This window comes from Chiloscyllium plagiosum, unplaced genomic scaffold, assembly GCF_037043375.1.
Source record: "Chiloscyllium plagiosum isolate Xiang-an unplaced genomic scaffold, Cpla_swu_hap1 HiC_scaffold_10, whole genome shotgun sequence".
NCBI lineage: Eukaryota > Metazoa > Chordata > Chondrichthyes > Orectolobiformes > Hemiscylliidae > Chiloscyllium > Chiloscyllium plagiosum.
The window spans coordinates 108,841,253-108,862,322 of record NW_028270148.1 but is presented as its reverse complement, the minus strand read 5'-3'; the positions used below and the strand labels follow the sequence as shown (position 1 = coordinate 108,862,322).

Genomic DNA, 21,070 nt, shown 5'->3' with positions numbered 1-21,070 from the left:
GCAAAGACGTAGTGACCAGGAGCAAGGACATCTGTGACTAGGAGCGGGACATCAGTGACCAGGAGCGGTGACGTCAGTGACCAGGAGCAGGGACATTAGTGACCAGGAGCGAGGACATTAGTGACCAGGAGCAGGGACATTAGTGACCAGGAGCAGGGACATCTGTGACCAGGAGCGAGGACATTAGTGACCAGGAGGGAGGACGTTACTGACCAGGGGCAGGGTAATCAGTGACCAGGAGCAGGAACACTAGTGACCAGGAGCAGGGACATTAGTGACCAGGAGCGAGGACGTCATTGACCAGGGGCAGGAACATTAGTGACGAGGAGCGAGGACATTAATGACCAGGAGGGAGGACATCAGTGACCAGGAGCAGGGACATCCGTGACCAGGAGCGAGGACATCAGTGACCAGGAGCAGGGACATCAGTGACCAGGAGCGAGGACATCAGTGACCAGGAGCGAGGACATCAGTGACCAGGAGCGGGGACATCAGTGACCAGGAGCGAGGACATTAGTGACCAGGAACGGGGACATCAGTGACCAGGAGCGAGCACATTAGTGACCAGGAGTGAGGACATCAGTGACCAGGAGTGGGGACGTCAGTGACCTGCAGCGAGGACATTAGTGACCTGGAGTGAGGACATCAGTGACCAGGAGTGGTGACGTCAGTGACCAAGAGCAGGGACATCAGTGACCAGGAGCAGGGACATTAGCGACCTGGAGCGAGGACATTAGTGACCAGGAGCGAGGATTTAGTGACCAGGAGCAGGGACATCAGTGACTAGGAGCAAGGACATTAGTGACCAGGAGCGAGGACGGTAGTGACCAGGTGCAGGGACATTAGCGACCAGGAGTGAGGACGTTAGTGACTAGGAGCGGGGACGTTAGTAACCAGGAGCGAGGACATCAGTGACCAGGAGCAGGGACATCTGTGAACAGCAGCAAGGACATCAGTGACCAGGAGCAGGAACATTAGTGACCAGGAGCAGGGACATTAGTGACCAGGAGTGAGGACATTAGTGACCAGGAGCAGGGACATCAGTGACCAGGAGCTGGGACATCTGTGACCAGGAGCGAGGACGTCAGTGACCAGGAGCGAGGACATTAGTGACCAGGAGCGATGACATTAGTGACCAGGAGCAGGGACATTCGTGACCAGGAGCGAGGACATTAGTGACCAGGAGCGGGGACTTCAGTGACCAAAGCAGGGACATCAGTGACCAGGAGCGGGGACATCAGTGACCAGGAGCGAGGACATCAGTGACCAGGAGCAGGGACATCAGTGACCAGGAGCAGGGACATTAGTGACCAGGAGGGAAGACATTAGTGACCAGGAGCGAGGACATCAGTGACCAGGAGCGATGACATTAGTGACCTGTAGCGGGGACATCAGTGATCAGGAGCGGGGACATCAGTGACCAGGAGCGAGAACATTAGTGACCAGGAGCGCGGACGTCAGTGACCAGGAGCAGGGACATTAATGACCAGGAGCTGGGACATTAGTGACCTGGAGCAGGGACATCAGTGACCAGGAGTGAGGACATTAGTGACCAGGAGCAGGGACATCAGTGACCAGGAGCGGGGACATTAGTAACCAGGAGCGACGACATTAGTGATCAGGAGCAGGGACATCAGTGACCAGGAGCGAGGACATCAGTGACCAGGAGTGAGGACATTGGTGACCAGGAGCAGAGACATTAGTAACAAGGAGCGAGGACTTCAGTGACCAAGGGCAGGGACATTAGTGACCAGGAGCGAGGACATTAGTGACCAGGAGGGAGGACATTAGTGACCAGGAGCGGGGACATCAGTGACTAAAGCAGGGACATCAGAGACCAGGAGCAGGGACATCAGTGACCAGGAGCAGGGACATTAGTGACCAGGAGCAAGGACATTAGTGACCAGGAGCAAGAACATCAGTGACCAGGAGCAAGGACATCAGTGACCAGGAGCAGGGACATTAGTGACCAGGAGCGAGGACATCAGTGACCAGGAGCAGGGACATTAGTGACCAGGAGCGAGGACATCAGTGACCAGGAGCAGGGACATCAGTGACCAGGAGCCAGGACGTCAGTGACCAGGAGCGGGGACATCAGTGACCAGGAGCAGGGACATTAGTGACCAGGAGCGAGGACATCAGTGACCAGGAGCAGATACATCAGTGACCAGGAGCGAGGACGTCAGTGACCAGGAGCAAAGACGTAGTGACCAGGAGCAAGGACATCTGTGACTAGGAGCGGGACATCAGTGACCAGGAGCGGTGACGTCAGTGACCAGGAGCAGGGACATTAGTGACCAGGAGCGAGGACATTAGTGACCAGGAGCAGGGACATTAGTGACCAGGAGCAGGGACATCTGTGACCAGGAGCGAGGACATTAGTGACCAGGAGGGAGGACGTTACTGACCAGGGGCAAGGTAATCAGTGACCAGGAGCAGGAACACTAGTGACCAGGAGCAGGGACATTAGTGACCAGGAGCGAGGACGTCATTGACCAGGGGCAGGAACATTAGTGACCAGGAGCGAGAACATTAGTGACCAGGAGCAGGGACATCCGTGACCAGGAGCGAGGACATCAGTGACCAGGAGCAGGGACATCAGTGACCAGGAGCGAGGACATCAGTGACCAGGAGCGAGGAAATCAGTGACCAGGAGCGAGGACATTAGTGACCAGGAACGGGGACATCAGTGACCAGGAGCGAGCACATTATTGACCAGGAGTGAGGACATCAGTGACCAGGAGTGGGGACGTCAGTGACCTGCAGCGAGGACATTAGTGACCTGGAGTGAGGACATCAGTGACCAGGAGTGGTGACGTCAGTGACCAAGAGCAGGGACATCAGTGACCAGGAGCAGGGACATAAGTGACCAGGAGCGAGGACTTTAGTGACCAGGAGCAGGGACATTAGCGACCTGGAGCGAGGACATTAGTGACCAGGAGCGAGGATTTAGTGACCAGGAGCAGGGACATCAGTGACTAGGAGCAAGGACATTAGTGACCAGGAGCGAGGACTGTAGTGACCAGGTGCAGGGACATTAGCGACCAGGAGTGAGGACGTTAGTGACTAGGAGCGGGGACGTTAGTGACCAGGAGCGAGGACATCAGTGACCAGGAGCAGGGACATCTGTGAACAGCAGCAAGGACATCAGTGACCAGGAGCAGGAACATTAGTGACCAGGAGCGAGGACATCAGTGACCAGGAGCAGGGACATCAGTGACCAGGAGCGAGGACATTAGTGACCAGGAGCAGGGACATCAGTGACCAGGTGCGTGGACGTCAGTGACCAGGAGCGAGGACATTAGTGACCAGGAGCAGGGACATTAGTGACCAGGAGTGAGGACATTAGTGACCAGGAGCAGGGACATCAGTGACCAGGAGCTGGGACATCTGTGACCAGGAGCGAGGACGTCAGTGACCAGGAGCGAGGACGTCAGTGACCAGGAGCGTGGACATCAGTGACCAGGAGCAGGGACATCTGTGACAAGGAGCGAGGACATCAGTGACCAGGAGCAGGGGCATCAGTGACCAGGAGCGAGGACGTCAGTGACCAGGAGTGGTGACGCCAGTGACCAGGAGCGGGGACATCAGTGACCAGGAGCAGGGACATTAGAGACGAGGAGCGAGGAAATTAGTGACCAGGAGCGGGGATGTCAGTGACAACGAATGGGGACGCCAGTGACCAGGAGCAGGGACATTAGTGACCAGGAGCGACGACAACAGTGACCAGGAGCGGGGACATCAGTGACCAGGAGCGGGGACATCAGTGACCAGGAGCAGGGACATTAGTGACCAGGAGCGACGACAACAGTGACCAGGAGCGGGGACATCAGTGACCAGGAGCGGGGACATCAGTGACCAGGAGCAGGGACATTAGTGACCAGGGGCAGGGACATCAGTGACCAGGAGATGGGACATTAGTGACCAGGAGCGAGGACATCAGTGACCAGGAGCGGGGACATCAGTGACCAGGAGTAGGGACATTAGTGACCAGGAGCGAGGACATCAGTGACCAGGAGCAGGGACATTAGTGACCAGGAGCGAGGACATCAGTGACCAGGAGCAGATACATCAGTGACCAGGAGCGAGGAGGAGGACGTCAGTGACCAGGAGCAAAGACGTAGTGACCAGGAGCAAGGACATCAGTGACTAGGAGCGGGACATCAGTGACCAGGAGCGGTGACGTCAGTGACCAGGAGCAGTGACATTAGTGACCAGGAGCGAGGACATCAGTGACCAGGAGCAAGGACATTAGTGACCAGGAGCAGGGACATCTGTGACCAGGAGCGAGGACATTAGTGACCAGGAGGGAGGACGTTACTGACCAGGGGCAGGGTCATCAGTGACCAGGAGCAGGAACATTAGTGACCAGGAGCAGGGACATTAGTGACCAGGAGCGAGGACGTCATTGACCAGGGGCAGGAGCATTAGTGACGAGGAGCGAGGACATTAGTGACCAGGAGGGAGGACATTAGTGACCAGGAGCAGGGACATTAGTGACCAGGAGCGAGGACATCAGTGACCAGGAGCAGGGACATCAGTGACTAGGAGCGAGGACATCAGTGACCAGGAACGGGCACATCAGTGACCAGGAGCGAGGACATTAGTGACCAGGAACGGGGACATCAGTGACCAGGAGCGAGCACATTAGTGACCAGGAGTGAGGACATCAGTGACCAGGAGTGGGGACGTCAGTGACCTGCAGCGAGGACATTAGTGACCAGGAGCAGGGACATCAGTGACCAGGAGTGGTGACGTCAGTGACCAAGAGCAGGGACATCAGTGACCAGGAGCAGGGACATAAGTGACCAGGAGCGAGGACTTTAGAGACCAGGAGCAGGGACATTAGTGACCAGGAGCGAGGACATTAGCGACCAGGAGCGAGGACATTAGTGACCAGGAGCGAGGATTTAGTGACCAGGAGCAGGGACATCAGTGACTAGGAGCAAGGACATTAGTGACCAGGAGCGAGGACTGTAGTGACCAGGTGCAGGGACATTAGCGACCAGGATCGAGGACGTTAGTGACCAGGAGCGGGGACGTCAGTGACCAGGAGCGAGGACATCAGTGACCAGGAGCAGGGTCATCTGTGACCAGGAGCAAGGACATCAGTGACCCGGAGCAGGAACATTAGTGACCAGGAGCAGGGACATTAGTGACCAGGAGCGAGGATGTCAGTGACCAGGGGCAGGGACATTAGTGACCAGGAGCGAGGACATTAGTGACCAGGAGGGAGGACATTAGTGACCAGGAGCGAGGACATTAGTGACCAGGAGGGAGGACATTAGTGACCAGGAGCAGGGACATCAGTGACCATGAGTGAGGACATCAGTGACCAGGAGCGAGGACATTAGTGACCAGGAGGGAGGACATTAGTGACCAGGAGCAAGGACATTAGTGACCAGGAGGGAGGACATTAGTGACCAGGAGCAGTGACATCAGTGACCAGGAGCGAGGACATCAGTGACCAGACGCTAGGACATCAGTGACCAGGAGCAGGGATATTAGTGACCAGGAGCAAGGACATCAGTGACCAGGAGCGAGGACATCAGTGACCAGGAGTGGGGACATCAGTGACCAGGAGCGTGGACGTCAGTGACCAGGAGCGAGGACATTAGTGACCAGGAGCAGGGAGATTAGTGACCAGGAGCGAGGACATTAGTGACCTGGAGCAGGGATATCAGTGACCAGGAGTGAGGACATTAGTGACCAGGAGCTGGGACATCAGTGACCAGGAGTGGGGACATTAGTGACCAGGAGCGACGACATTAGTGACCAGGAGCAGGGACATTAGTGACCAGGAGCGAGGACATTAGTGACCAGGAGCAAGGACATTAGTAACCAGGAGCGAGGAAGTCAGTGACCAAGGGCAGGGACATTAGTGACCAGGAGCGAGGACATTAGTGACCAGGAGGGAGGACATTAGTGACCAGGAGCGGGGACGTCAGTGACTAAAGCAGGGACATCAGTGACCAGGAGCAGGGACATTAGTGACCAGGAGCAGGGACATCAGTGACCAGGAGCGGGGACATCAGTGACCAAAGCAGGCACATCAGTGATCAGGAGCAGGGACATTAGTGACCAGGAGCGAGTACATTAGTGACCAGGAGCGGGGACATCAGTGACCAGGAGCAGGGTCATCAGTGACCAGGAGCGAGGACATCAGTGACCAGGAGCGAGGACATCAGTGACCTGGAGCGGGGACGTCAGTGACCAGGAGCGAGGACATTAGTGACCATGAGCAGGGACATCAGTGACCAGGAGCAGGGCCATTAGTGACCAGGAGTGAGGACATTAGTGACCAGGAGCAGGGACATGAGTGACCAGGAGCAGGGACATCAGTGACCAGGAGCGGGGACATCAGTGACCAAAGCAGGGACATCAGTGATCAGGAGCAGGGACATTAGTGATCAGGAGCGAGGACATTAGTGACCAGGAGCGGGGACATCAGTGACCAGGAGCAGGGTCATCAGTGACCAGGAGCGAGGACATCAGTGACCAGGAGCGATGACATTAGTGACCAGGAGCAGGGACATTAGTGACCAGGAGCGAGGACGTTAGTGACCAGGAGCAGGGACATCAGTGACCGGGAGCGAGGACGTCAGTGACCAGGGGCAGGGACATTCGTGACCAGGAGCAGGGACATGAGTGACCAGGTGGGAGGACATTAGTGACCAGGAGCGGGGACTTCAGTGACCAAAGCAGGGACATCAGTGACCAGGAGCGAGGACATCAGTGACCAGGAGCAGGGACATCTGTGACCAGGAGCAGGGACATCAGTGACCGGGGCAGGGACATTAATGACCACGAGCGCGGACATTAGTGACCAGGAGCAAGAATGTCAGTGACCAGGCGCAAGGACATCAGTGACCAGGAGCAGGGACATTAGTGACCAGGAGTGAGGACATTAGTGACCAGGAGCAAGAACATCAGTGACCAGGAGCAAGGACATCAGTGACCAGGAGCAGGGACATTAGTGACCAGGAGTGAGGACATTAGTGACCAGGAGCAGGGACATCAGTGACCAGGAGCGAGGACTTTAGTGACCAGGGGCAGGGACATTAGTGACCAGGAGCAGGGACATGAGTGACCAGGAGGGAGGACATTAGTGACCAGGAGCGGGGACTTCAGTGACCAAAGCAGGGACATTAGTGACCAGGAGGGAAGACATTAGTGACCAGGAGCGAGGACATCAGTGACCAGGAGCGATGATATTAGTGACCTGTAGCGGGGACATCAGTGATCAGGAGCGGGGACATCAGTGACCAGGAGCGAGAACATTAGTGACCAGGAGCGCGGACGTCAGTGACCAGGAGCAGGGTCATTAGTGACCAGGAGCTGGGACATTAGTGACCTGGAGCAAGGACATCAGTGACCAGGAGTGAGGACATTAGTGACCAGGAGCAGGGACATCAGTGACCAGGAGCGAGGACATCAGTGACCAGGAGCAGGGACATTAGTAACAAGGAGCGAGGACTTCAGTGACCAAGGGCAGGGACATTAGTGACCAGGAGCGAGGACATTAGTGACCAGGAGGGAGGACGTTAGTGACCAGGAGCGGGGACATCAGTGACTAAAGCAGGGACATCAGTGACCAGGAGCAGGGACATTAGTGACCAGGAGCAAGGACATTAGTGACCAGGAGCAAGGACATTAGTGACCAGGAGCAAGAACATCAGTGACCAGGAGCAAGGACATCAGTGACCAGGAGCAGGGACATTAGTGACCAGGAGCGAGGACATCAGTGACCAGGAGCGGTGACGTCAGTGACCAGGAGCGGTGACGTCAGTGACCAGGAGCAGGGACATCAGTGACCAGGAGCGGGACATCAGAGATCAGGAGCGGGGACATCAGTGACCAGGAGCGGGATATCAGTTACCAGGAGCAAGGTCATTAGTGACCAGGAGCAGGGACATTAGTGACCAGGAGCAAGGACATCAGTGACCAGGAGCAGGGACATCAGTGACCAGGAACAGGGACATTAGTGACCAGGAGTGAGGACATTAGTGACCAGGAGCAGGGACATCAGTGACCGGGAGCGAGGACGTCAGTGACCAGGAGCGGGACATCAGTGACCAGGAGCAGGGACATCAGTGACCAGGAGCGGTGACGTCAGTGACCAGGAGCGAGGACGTTAGTGACCAGGAGCGAGAACATTAGTGACCAGGAGCAGGAACATTAGTGACCAGGAGCGAGGACATTAGTGACCAGGACCGAGGACATTAGTGACCAGGAGCAAGGACATCAGTGACCAGGAGCGAGGACATTAGTGACCAGGAGCGAGGACATCAGTGACCAGGAGCAGGGACATCAGTGACCAGGAGCGAGAACATTAGTGACCAGGAGCGAGAACATTAGTGTCCACGAGCAGGGACATTAGTGACCAGGAGTGAGGCGATTAGTGACCAGGAGCGAGGACATTAGTGACGAGGAGCAGGGACATCAGTGACCAGCCCCGAGGACATTAGTGACCAGGAGCGAGGACGTTAGTGACCAGGAGCGAGGACATCAGTGACCAGGAGCGGTGACGTCAGTGACCAGGAGCGGTGACGTCAGTGACCAGGAGCAGGGACATCAGTGACCAGGAGCGGGACATCAGAGATCAGGAGCGGGGACGTCAGTGACCAGGAGCGGGATATCAGTTACCAGGAGCAAGGACATCAGTGACCAGGAGCAGGGACATCAGTGACCAGGAACAGGGACATTAGTGACCAGGAGTGAGGACATTAGTGACCAGGAGCAGGGACATCAGTGACCGGGAGCGAGGACGTCAGTGACCAGGAGCGGGACATCAGTGACCAGGAGCAGGGACATCAGTGACCAGGAGCGGTGACGTCAGTGACCAGGAGCGAGGACGTTAGTGACCAGGAGCGAGAACATTAGTGACCAGGAGCAGGAACATTAGTGACCAGGAGCGAGGACATTAGTGACCAGGACCGAGGACATTAGTGACCAGGAGCAAGGACATCAGTGACCAGGAGCGAGGACATTAGTGACCAGGAGCGAGGACATCAGTGACCAGGAGCAGGGACATCAGTGACCAGGAGCGAGAACATTAGTGACCAGGAGCGAGAACATTAGTGTCCACGAGCAGGGACATTAGTGACCAGGAGTGAGGCGATTAGTGACCAGGAGCGAGGACATTAGTGACGAGGAGCAGGGACATCAGTGACCAGCCCCGAGGACATTAGTGACCAGGAGCGAGGACGTTAGTGACCAGGAGCGGGGACATCTGTGACCAGGAGCAGGGACATTAGTGACCAGGAGCGAGGACATTAGTGACCAGGAGCGGGGACATCAGTGACCAGGAGCAGGGACATTAGTGACCAGGAGCGAGGACATTAGTGACCAGGAGCGGGGACATCAGTGACAAGAAGTGGGGACGCCAGTGACCAGGAGTGAGGACATCAGTGACCAGGAGCAGGGACATCAGTGACCAGGAGCGGGACATCAGTGACCAGGAGCGGGACATCATAGACCAGGAGCGGGGACGTCAGTGACCAGGAGCGGGACATCTGTGACCAGGAACAGGGACATCAGTGACCAGGAGCGGGACATCAGTGACCAGGAGCGGTGACGTCAGTGACCAGGAGCAGGGACATCAGTGACCAGGAGCGAGGACATCAGTGACCAGGAGCGGGGAGATTAGTGACCAGTAGCAGGGACGTCAATGACCAGGAGCGGGGACGTCAGTGACCAGGAGCGAGGACATTAGTGACCAGGAGCGGGGACGTCAGTGACCAGGAGCGGGGACATCAGTGACCAGGAGCGTGGACGTCAGTGACCAGGAGCGAGGACATCAGTGACCAGGAGCGAGGACGTCATTGACCAGGAGCGAGGACATTAGTGACCAGGAGCGGGGATGTCATTGACCAGGAGCAGGGACATTAGTGACCAGGAGTGGGGACGTCAGTGACCAGGAGCGGGGATGTCAGTGACCAGGAGCGAGGACAATAGTGACCAAGAGCAGGGACATTAGTGACCAGGAGCGAGGTCATTAGTGACCAGGAGCGGGGACGTCAGTGACCAGGAGCGGGGACGTCATTGACCAGGAACGAGGACATTAGTGACCAGGAGCGGGGACGTCATTGACCAGGAGCGAGGACGTCAGTGACCAGGAGCTGGGACGTCATTGACCAGGAGTGATGACATTTGTGACCAGGAGCGAGAACGTCAGTGACCAGGAGTGAGGACATCAGTGACCAGGAGCGAGGATGTCAGTGACCAGGAGCGGTGACGTCAGTGACCAGTGACCCAGCCCAGAGCGAGCCAGCAGCCAGTGGTCAGACGCCCTGAATTAGTTCACATGCTGAGATCCTTTGCAGGGAGACTGATGTTTGACCATACTGTGTTATAGCTGCAATGTAACATTTTTCTACTTTATTTCTGTCTTCTGTAACGAAGGATTGTATTTAGTTACTCTCATGTTGCTGTGTGTTGGTGACATCGTTCGACTGTTACTAAACTGTAACTAAGAATCTGTACCTGGATACCTTAGTCCCTGAGATTGCATTGTAATGTGACAACTTATAAATCTTTCACTTTGCCCATGCAAGTATATGTGACAATAAAGCTTATTCAACTGAATTCCTGTCTCACTCCAGGTTCTTAGGGTTTAATAATCCAATGCATTGATCAGGTCACTGATATTTTGCAGCCAATTTTAATGCAGGATTGTTCACACTTACCCAACATTTACTCTCCTATCAGGGATCATCTCCATCACAACATGACCCCTCACAATCTCCTCGAGAGCAGTGGCTGCTAACAGCAGCAACTTAAACACAGAGGGGGAGGCTGTGTTTTTTTATAGAAGTTATAAAAGGAGCTTGAAACGCACAAAAGGCTAATGCATCAGAGCAAAGCAACCTGCTGATGGAGTCATTTAGTCTCGAAACGTAAACTTGCTCTCTCTCTACTGAAGCTGCCTGACCAGCTGTGATAGAGACAAAAACACTGCAGATGCTGGAATCTAAAACAGGCAGGCAGGAGGCTGGAAGAACACAGCAAGTCAGGCAGCATCAGGAGGTGGAGAAGTCGACTTTTCAGGTGTAACCCTTCTTCAGGACTGGGGGTGGGTGTGGAGGGGGAGCTGCAGATAAAGGGGTTGGCAGGTGGACAGGGTGGCGAAGTGGGGAAAGGTGCAGACAGGTAGAGGGTACGACCTGGTTGGTCAATAGGAGGAATGAATCCGGTTGGTGGCAAGGAGCAGTGGAAGGAAGGAGGTGGGTCTGGAAATGGAGTTCGGGGATGGGGAGGGAGTCATAGAGTCATGGAGATGTACAGCACGGAAACACACCCTTCGGTCCAACCCGTCCATGCCGACTAGATATCCCAACCCAATCTAGTCCCACCTGGCAGCACCCGGCCCATATCCCTCCAAACCCTTCTTATTCATATACCCATCCAAATGCCTCTTAAATGTTGCAATTGTACCAGCCTCCACCACTTCCTCTGGCAGCTCATTCCATACACGTACCACACTCTGTGTGAAACCGTTGCCCCTGAGGTCTCTTTTATATTTTTCCCCTCTCACCCTAAACCTATACCCTCTAGTTCTGGACTCCCCGACCCCAGGAAAAAGACTTTGCCTATTTACCCTGTCCATGCTCCTCATGATTTTGTAAACCTCTATAAGGTCACCCCTCAGCCTCCCACGCTCCAGGGAAAACAGCCCTATTATATGAAATTGGAGAGCTCAATGTTCCCCAGCCTTTGCTGTTTTCAACTTGCTGCAAAGCTGTAGAGGTTATAGGCAAATCCATAAAGGGTCCAGATGCGCAACATTAGTCCCTTCTAAATAATTCCTGGATGTCTACGGGTGGAAGTGAGTTGTTGTGTCAGTGCAGCGTTTGGAGTTATGTTAGTATTTGGTGCATCACTGACAATGTATCTGATTTGGTTTAACTGATGGTGAGTGACAGCTGACTTAAAGGACCAGGATTTCTCAAATTACCAAAACCAACTTTTAAATCTCAAGTTGAGCAGTGTGCATCTTCCGTCTGTGATTTCACAATCACCTCAAGGAGAATTTTTATTTCCTCCATCCATACACTTTATGGAATATATGACATTGTTTTTAATATGTCCATTTCTGTCTTTCAATATAGAGACTTCCTTGCATTCAAATTTCATTTCTCCACTGTATTTTCTTTTCCGTCTCAAATTGAAACAGTCTATACGTAAGTTTCTTCAGAAAATCAGGCTTATGTTAAATTCCTTGACTATACTTCAAGGAATCTCAGTAGCCAAATAGTACAGTCAAATTAGGTGGCTCAGTGGTTCGCACTGCTGCCTCACAGTGCTGGGAACCCGGGTTCAATTCCTGCCTCGGGGGACTGTCTGTGTGGAGCTTGCACATTTTCCCCTGTGTCTGTGTGGGCTTCCTCCCACAGTCCAAAGATGCACAGGTTCGGTGGATTGGTCTTACTAAATTGTCTATTGTGTCAAGGGATGTGCAAGTAGGTGGGTTAGCCATACAAAGATGGGGTGGGTCTGGGTGAGATGCTCTTTGGAGGTTTGGTGTGGATTTAATGGGCTGACTGGCCTGCTTCCACACTGTAGGGATTCTGTGGTGATTCTGTGGAATAGTCTTCACCAATGTCCAATACGCACATGTAGGTATCCAGAGACATTGCTGGTTTTACATTAATCTTGACCTCCTGCCCCCTTCCTGATCTATTCCCCTTCCGGATACAGAGACCTCTACTAATGCAAGCTAAATTAACAATGAAAGAACTTAACACATTATGATGTTTATATCTTGCTTTAGGGTTGACTCCGAACACAGGGTTATCACAAGGTCCAGTCAGAATGTAAGACTGAACTGTGGAAACATGCATTGACACTAGGCAGCGAGATATCCACGAGGTAAAAACAATGACTGCAGATGCTGGAAACCAGATTCTGGATCAGTGGTGCTGGAAGAGCACAGCAATTCAGGCAGCATCCGAGGACAGGCAAAATCGACGTTTCGACAAAAGCCCTTCATCAGGAATAAAGGCATAGAGCCTGAAGCGTGGAGAGATCAGGACATGGTTGAAGAGCTTCAGGGCTGAGGAAATGACCTGGGAGTTGCAGTGGGAGAGGGACTCCCTGAGATTCTTGTAGAGAGAGGAGGAAAACTTCTTCAAGGCAGGCATCCTTGCAAGAGGATTCGCAGTAGGGTTAAAATCAACGAGGTAAAAACAATGACTGCAGATGCTGGAAACCAGATTCTGGATCAGTGGTGCTGGAAGAGCACAGCAGTTCAGGCAGCAAGGATGCCTGCCTTGAAGAGGTTTTCCTCCTCTCTCTACAAGAATCTCAGGGAGTCTCTCTCCCACTGCAACTCCCAGGTCATTTCCTCAGCCCTGAAGCTCTTCAACCATGTCCTGATCTCTCCACGCTTCAGGCTCTCTGCCTTTATTCCTGATGAAGGGCTTTTGCCCGAAACGTCGATTTTGCCTGTCCTCGGATGCTGCCTGAATTGCTGTGCTCTACCAGCACCATTGATCCAGAAGCGAGATATCCACTGCCCATTTCATGGCAGAGAGACATGAGAAAATAACAGGATACCTGGTTTAAATTTGCAAAAGGCAAACTTAGCACCGGAGTCAAAAATGCCTTCTCAAATAAATGGTTGACTCACATAACTGACTTTGAGGCTGAAACAGATGCTGAGGGAAAAATAGCCTTTTCTTTAATGTTTCAGTTTCTGCTTCAGTTGGATTGGCATCACAGATTAACATCCATATCCTGCCAACCCAGGCATGACCTGCCAGCATGGTTGCCCTGACGACGGGAGTGATCCGAAATGGAGATTTCAAGTCATGGGACTTTGACCCTTTCCTTGTACCGTGTTCAATGTGGGGCTGACCCTGGGAAGGTAGGATGTTGGTACTCTATCTCGTAACTCGTGTGGGTGGCTATCTTGTGTATTGTCCTTGTCCATGGGTTTCAGGTATTTAGAATACAATCCTCACAGTGAGGAAACAGGCCGTTTGGCCCAACAAGTCCACATCAACCCTCCAAAGGGCATCCTACACAAACCCATCCCCTTGCCCTTTCCCTGTAACCCTGAATTTCCCATGGCTAATGCATCTAACCTACACATTGCTGAACACTCTGGGCAATTTAGCATGGCCAATCCACCTAACCTGCACATCTTTGGACTGTGAGAGGGAACCAGAGCATCCGGCAGAAATTCACACAGACATGGGGAGAATGTGCAAACTCTACACAGGCAGGTGCCCGAGGCTGGAATCAAACCCGGGTCCCTGGCGCTGCGAGGCCACAGTGCTAACTACTCTGTCAATTCCCACCAGCCCATTCCATAGTTTATCCAGCACTATCAGTCTAATTCTCCCCACCCCTGTGCTGCAGCGATTCCCATTTCCAAAACTTTGATTAACGATGCAGCTCTACGTTGGGTACCTGATTTGTGCAGGTGAGCAAAGCTGGAGTGAATGATATCCTGACCCCACGCTTATTTCGCAGCCTTGCTAACGCTACTACACCCTGACCCTGATCGAGAGTCCGCAATGTATACTGACAGCACACATTCATCAACTTTAGAGATTGCACATGGTAGCCCATCTGTACTGATGTCAATGACCAGGCTGTTGTGTACCATCGGAACATTGCCGCTGTGCGGGCATGTTCACCAAAACTGATCTTGTTTAATTGTTGCCCACCAATCGCAGCGAGCTGAGAGCCGAGAGTCAGCATACCTGCTCCTGGGGACGAGGGCTCAAAGACGCTTGAGGAGTCGCTGTGTGTGTTTGATGCCTGCTCACTGAGCTTTTTCTTGGCACTTCCATCGGTCGGCTTGTGGCCTTTCTTCTTGTTCTTGATGAGAATTTTACCCATCATGTCGTGCGGGCTGGGCAAGGGCACTCCCGCCTCGAGCTAAGATAAAAAGGAGAATTTTATTTTTTTAAAAACAATTGGACGGAAGTGGGAGAACATTCACAAGCGAAATGATGACGTGTGCTTGAACATTCCATCACGTTGCGACTGTGTTACGTTTTCTGGTTCTCAGATGTTCGAAATAATCACACTTCAGGTTCGCAAAGCTTATATCACTTTGTCTTACGTTCAGCTTGACATGCTTCCTGGATAGGAACCAGTCAAGACCCACTCTCAAATGTTAACTCTGATCTCTCCCTCTCTCTGCACCTTCTCCACAGCTATAACACTGCACTCTGTTCTGTTACCCTGACGCACTTTGTATGCCTGGATAGCACACAAAGCAACACTTTTCAAAAAGAATGATAGAACCAAAGAGGAATACATCACAGCAACAGGCTCTTTGACCCTCCAAGCCTGTGCTGATCATAATGCCCTAACTAAACTAACAAACAAACCTTCTGCTCTTATTTGGTCCAAATCCCTCTACTCCCTCCCTATTCATGTAACCATCCAGATGCCTCTTAAATGGGTGGCACAGTGGTTAGCACTGCTGCCTCACAGCGCCAGAGACCAGGTTTAATTCCTGCCTCAGGCGGCTGACTGTGTGGCATTTGCACATTCTCCCTGTGTCTGCGTGGGTTTCCTCCGGGTGCTCCGGTTTCCTCCCACAGTCCAAAAATGTGGTTAGGTGAATTGGCCAGGCTAAATTGCCCGTAGTGTTGGGGGAAGGGGTAAATGTAGGGGAATGGGTATGGGTGGGTTGCGGGTCGGCGTGGACTTGTTGGGCTGAAGGGCCTGTTTCCACACTGTAAGTAATCTAAAAAAAAAGTCACCAATGTGCCTGTTACCACCATCTCTTCTGGCAATGCATTCCAGGCTCCTCCTGCTCTCTATGAAAAACCTCCCTCTCACATCTCCCTTAAACTTTCCCCCTCTCACCTTGAACCTGTGCCTCCTTGTAATTGAAACTTCAACCCTGGGGAAACGCCTCTGACTATCCACGCTGTCTATGCCTCTCATGATTCTCCAGGCCTCGATCAGGTCTCCGCTCAGCTGCCACCTTTCCAGTGAAACAATCCTCGTCTTTTTAACCTTTCCTCGTAGCCATTTCACTCTGTCTCAGTACATGTGACAACAATAAATTAATCACCATCAATCATCAAGACAGTGTGGATGTTGGAAATCTGAAACAAGCCCAGAGAATGCTGGAGAAACTCCAGTTCTGAAGTTAAAATTCGCACAACACCGGGTTACAGTCCAACAGGTTTATGTGGAAGCACTAGCTTTCAGAGTGTCACTCCTTCATCGGGTGGTTGTGATGAAGGAGCAGCGCTCCAAAAGCTAGTGCTTCCAAATAAATCTGTTGGACTATAACCTGGTGTTGTGAGATTATCAACTTTGTACACCCCAGTTTAACACCAGCACCTCCAAATCAGTTCTGACGATAAATCATACCAGACTTAAAGCATCAAATCTGTTTCCGCCTCCACAGATGCTATCAGACCTGCTGAGTTTCTCCAGCACTTGGCGTAGGGAGGGAAGGGGTGTAGTTGTGGGGATGGGTAATGGAGAGGGAGGGTGAGTGGTCAAGCGCATGGGGGTAAGTGGTCATGGTGGGAGGGATGGGGAGTGGTCAAGGAGATGAAGGGTGTGGTCATGTGGAGGGCACAGGTAGTGGTCATGGAGTTGACAGGGGAAGTGGACATGGGGGGCAGGGGGAATGGTCATGAAGAGGGAGGGTGTGGTCATGGAGGTAGGCAGGGTTTGTGGTCATGGGGGTAGGGAGGGGAAGTGGTCATGGAGGAGGGAGGGGAGTGGCCATGGAGTGGGAGTGGTGTGCTTAGTGGGAGGGAAATGGTGTGGTCATGGGGGAGGTGTGGTCATGGGGAGGGGGTGTGATCATGGGGAGGGGATATGTGGTCATGGGGGAGGGTGTGGTCATGGGGGAAGGGTGTGATCATGGGGAGTGAGGTGGTGTGGGAGGGAGGGGGGGAGTGAGGTGGTGTGGGAGGGAGGGAGGGAGTGCATCGGATGCAAAGGGTTAGTGGCTAACCTCTGACCCCCAGATTGGAGAAACGCAGCCGTAAACCTGTTTGGACAGGCCATTCTGGTTTACTGCTTGGGCAGATTGCTGGGAACAGAGTGAAACATTAGGCTGTGGTGAAGAGGCTCTTAAAAGGTCACTAATTGACCAATTACTAGGCCTTGATGGTTGGTAAGTTGGGAAGGTCACTGGAAAGGTCACACATGATCTAAACAGAGCTCTACCCCAACTCAGTCAAATCCATCAAAATCATAAATCGGTGTTGCCTTACCCATGTACAATTTACCTGCCTTATGTAAATCTGCCGAAATCTCATAGACCATCCTCAAACCTCCCCTCACTTTCCTTTGTTCCAAAGGCAACAACTTCAGGTTCTCCATCTGAACCAGTAAGCTAAAATCCCTCTTCCCATTTCCGCAAATCTCCCCTGTGCTCTGTCAAATACACCTCACCTTCCTAAAGTGTGGAGACCAGAACTATACATAAAAAAAAATGTCTTGGCCTCCCCAAAGCGCTGAAAATTTAGGATTTAGTGAAAGTTAGTTCATTGTTGATGACGAATCACACACTCACCGGGTATTTTTCCAGGTCTTCCATCAGTAATGCATCTCCAAATATCGACCTGCAGTACTCTGCCATCTTCGCCTGTTGTTTTGGACTGAAGAAAGATAAAGATAAATTGCCAGGAACACCAATGTATTTACAATGTGTGTATTTTTTATGTCAGATCAAGCACCATGTCAATATTTGCTTTCTCTCCATGTTGGCCATTTCCAACAATGGAACACAAGAGGCAAAGTGCTTGCTGCTGGACCTCCTCATTCAGTTTTCTCTCCTGTTACATCGTTATAGAGATGTACAGCATGGAAACAGACTCTTCAGTCCAACTCGTCCATGCTGACCAGATATCCTAACCTAATCTAGTCTCATTTGCCAGCACTTGGTCCATATCCCTTTAAACCCTTCCTATTCATATACCCATCCAAACTCTTGCCTTCGTTGCTCAGACCTTTGAGTATACGAGTTGGGATGTCATGTTGAGGTTGTACAGGACATTGGTGAGGCATCTTCTGGAATACTGTGTGCAGTTCTGTTCTCCCTGCTATAGGAAGGACATTATTAAATTAGAAACCAGGATTGGAGGGTTTGAGTTATGAAACTAGGCTGGATAGACTGGGACTTTTTTCATTGGAGCAAAGGAGGTTGAGGGATGACCTTATAGAGCTTTATGAAATCATGAGGGGCATAGATAAGGTGAATAGCAAGGGGCTTTTCTCTACGTTGGATGAGTTCAAAACTAATGGACATATTTTTAAGGTGAGAGGAGAAAGTTTTAAAACAGGACCTGAAGGGCAACCTTCTTTACAGAGTGTAGTTCGTATGTATAGAATGAACTGCCTAAGGAAGTGGTTGATACAGGAACAGTTAGAATATTTAACAGACATTTGGATAAGTACATTAACAGGAAAGGTTTGGACGGATTTGAGCCAAACGCAGTTTGGGAAGTTTAATTTGGGAATATGGTTGGTATGAACTAGTTGAACCAAAAGGTCTGTTGCCATGCTGTATGACTCTATGACTGTGACTCTTCAACTCTGTTGACATCCAATCTCAACTTTAACAAAAGAACTACACTACCTTGATGCTCCTCGTCAATGTTACCTATCTAATGAACAGCTTATGCGCAAAATGTCAACTCTCCTGCTCCTCAGATGCTGCCTGGCTGGCTGTGTTTTTCCAGCACCACACTTCGACTCTATCCTATCAAGAGTGTCTCTCTGATCTCCCACACCCCAATAAAGTGAAATGTTCATGAAAAAGCATTTTCGTTTAAAACATGAACAAGCTGCTTTCACTTTTTAAATAATCCTGTGATAGTGACGAGTGCATTCAACATTGCTCCCATTTTAAACGTGGACGTAATCACACTTACATCAAAGGGGTTTTAAAGGAACATTTGCTAAATGGTAGGCAGTACATAAATGTACCTTCTTTTTGCTGCACCTGTCCTTCCATTAAAGGGGGGGGCCTAAATATGAATGTTTGACATATAGTATGTAGATGCCTTCAAGGGTAGCCTAGTGTGCTTTCATCCACTTGCCTTGTCTCTTCCCTTTGTGTCAGTGTAATAATTGCCACAATACATCATCGCTGAACACTGTTGTAAACACTTACGAATCAACATGGTTTTCAAAGGAGAGGATCACAGGGTAAGGCGAGGTCTTGAAAGCACACTCAGCGATGGCTTCAATTACTTCCTGCAAAAGGAATGGAAGAAAGAAACTAAATCTAAATTTCACAATCAAAATGAGCCACAATGTTCACCGTTTCACTCATTAATTCAGTGAACGGTGATATGGATGTCTTAAGAAAGCTCCACAAATCAGGGCAGCTGCAAAACTTTGTTGCTGCTTGACATGAAAATGTAGCTGCTTGAGTGACCAGAGTCCAAGTCCCTAATTTAAATAACGCATCTCTCTTTGAAAAAAGATGAGAATTGCCATTATTACCTGCAAACCTTGCTCTGGAGCCTACCTTCGAATGAGAATGACTGAAGGAGATAGGGAAAGGAAACAGACTACAATCTGAAACAGACTGATAATACGTTGAGCACACAACAAACCTATTCAGTTCGGCCATGCACCAGCAATGTATAGGGAAATATTCTTCCAACAAAGATACAGGCAAGTATGAAAAAAAATTAACACATAGTCTTGCTTCCAATATTCACTTTTCTGTGTGTTTCACATGGTCCACCTCCAACTCTTCCCTTCTTGTTGTTGACTTTTCTGTCTCCATTCCTGCCAATAGACTATGAATACTTTAAAAGCCCATCCATTCAGACAGTTACCTTGACTACACATCCTCACATCCTACTGCCTGTAAGGACTCCATTCTGTTCTCCTGTTCTTCCATTTCCACCACATCAGTTCAAAGGGTGAAACCTTCGACAGCAGCATTTCTGAGATGCTGTTTTCTCTTTCCTCCTGCCCTGAGCCACTGTGATTATCAGAGCCCTGTCAGTCTCTCTTCTTGGATGTATCCTGTCATTCCTTCCCTTCATGAGCGAAAGTTGAGTTCCCTTTGTCCTCAGCTTGAGACCTCTGCTGTCCCCAGCTTCATTATCCATCATTAGCACCACCTTCAATGTCATCTCCTCCTCTCCCCCTTTCAGAATTCTGAAGGGACTGTTCTCTCAGTGAAAAGCTGGTCCATTCCTTGGTCCTCTTCAATACCCCATCCCTTTCCCACTACCCCTTTCCATGTAAAAGCAGGAGACCTGGCACCTGTCTTTTCATTTCCTCTCTCTCCAATGTCTAAAGCCCCAAACACTCCTTTCAGGTGAAGCCGTGATTCCGGCGATTTATTATACTGTACCCGCTGTGTACCATGTGCTGTCCCCTATATTGGACAGCTTTCAGAATGCCCGACTTTATTCGCAAGCTTTGAGTGCCATGTTAGTTGAACTCCCCTCCTTACTCTCACGCCAAGGCACATTGCAGCCTTCTGAACTGAACACTGAGCTCAATAATTTCTGACCATAAACTCTGTCCCCATTTCCTTCCCTCGTTTCAGTTTACAGTATTTCTCACTCAGCCTGCATTAGGCACACCTCTCTTGCACCAACTCAATTCCGTATGCCCCTATCGGAGACTTAACTCCTTTGCCACCCATTCTCTCCTGTCATCCACTCTGTTTCCTTTATTTTTGCCCCTCTCAACCCTCACTCATAAAGCTCATTACATCTTGAAATGTTCGCTTTTTTTTGTGAATATTTTAATTGAGAAAAGGATTTTGAATATTTCACAAAATTAGAAAATTACCACAAAAAAGCATAACAATCTTATAATATAACAATAAACAAACTACTGCTCTACTCCACAAACAATTGAGAAGAAAAAAGAGAGAATAAAACCTACACAAACTACAAATCAATAAATAACTCAATCAAAAAAAAACAAACTAAATTTCTCTATGACTTTAAACCGAGTTGAACCAAGGCAAATTAAATTAAATGAAGTTACAACACTCAGCGCAATCCCACCAAAGCTCCCTACCACCAGGAGCATCAGTTGACAAACCTGTATTTATTCAGAATTCTTCCTCCCAGTGGTCCCCGGCCCACCAGACACA

General features: G+C 51.0%; 1 protein-coding gene across 2 annotated transcripts in view; it reads right to left on the bottom strand.

The window, feature by feature from the left end:
- The window catches only part of plcb1 (phospholipase C beta 1), an 867,193-nt gene that overhangs the window by 220,920 nt on the left and 625,203 nt on the right, over nucleotides 1-21,070 (bottom strand). For both annotated transcript variants that reach the window (XM_043696584.2, XM_043696585.2), the window contains exons 12-14: nucleotides 19,112-19,194; nucleotides 17,510-17,594; nucleotides 14,712-14,889 (exon numbers count right to left, since the gene is read on the bottom strand). In XM_043696584.2, the coding sequence (XP_043552519.1) occupies nucleotides 14,712-14,889; nucleotides 17,510-17,594; nucleotides 19,112-19,194 (346 nt within the window). The remainder of the gene's footprint in view (nucleotides 1-14,711; nucleotides 14,890-17,509; nucleotides 17,595-19,111; nucleotides 19,195-21,070) is intronic.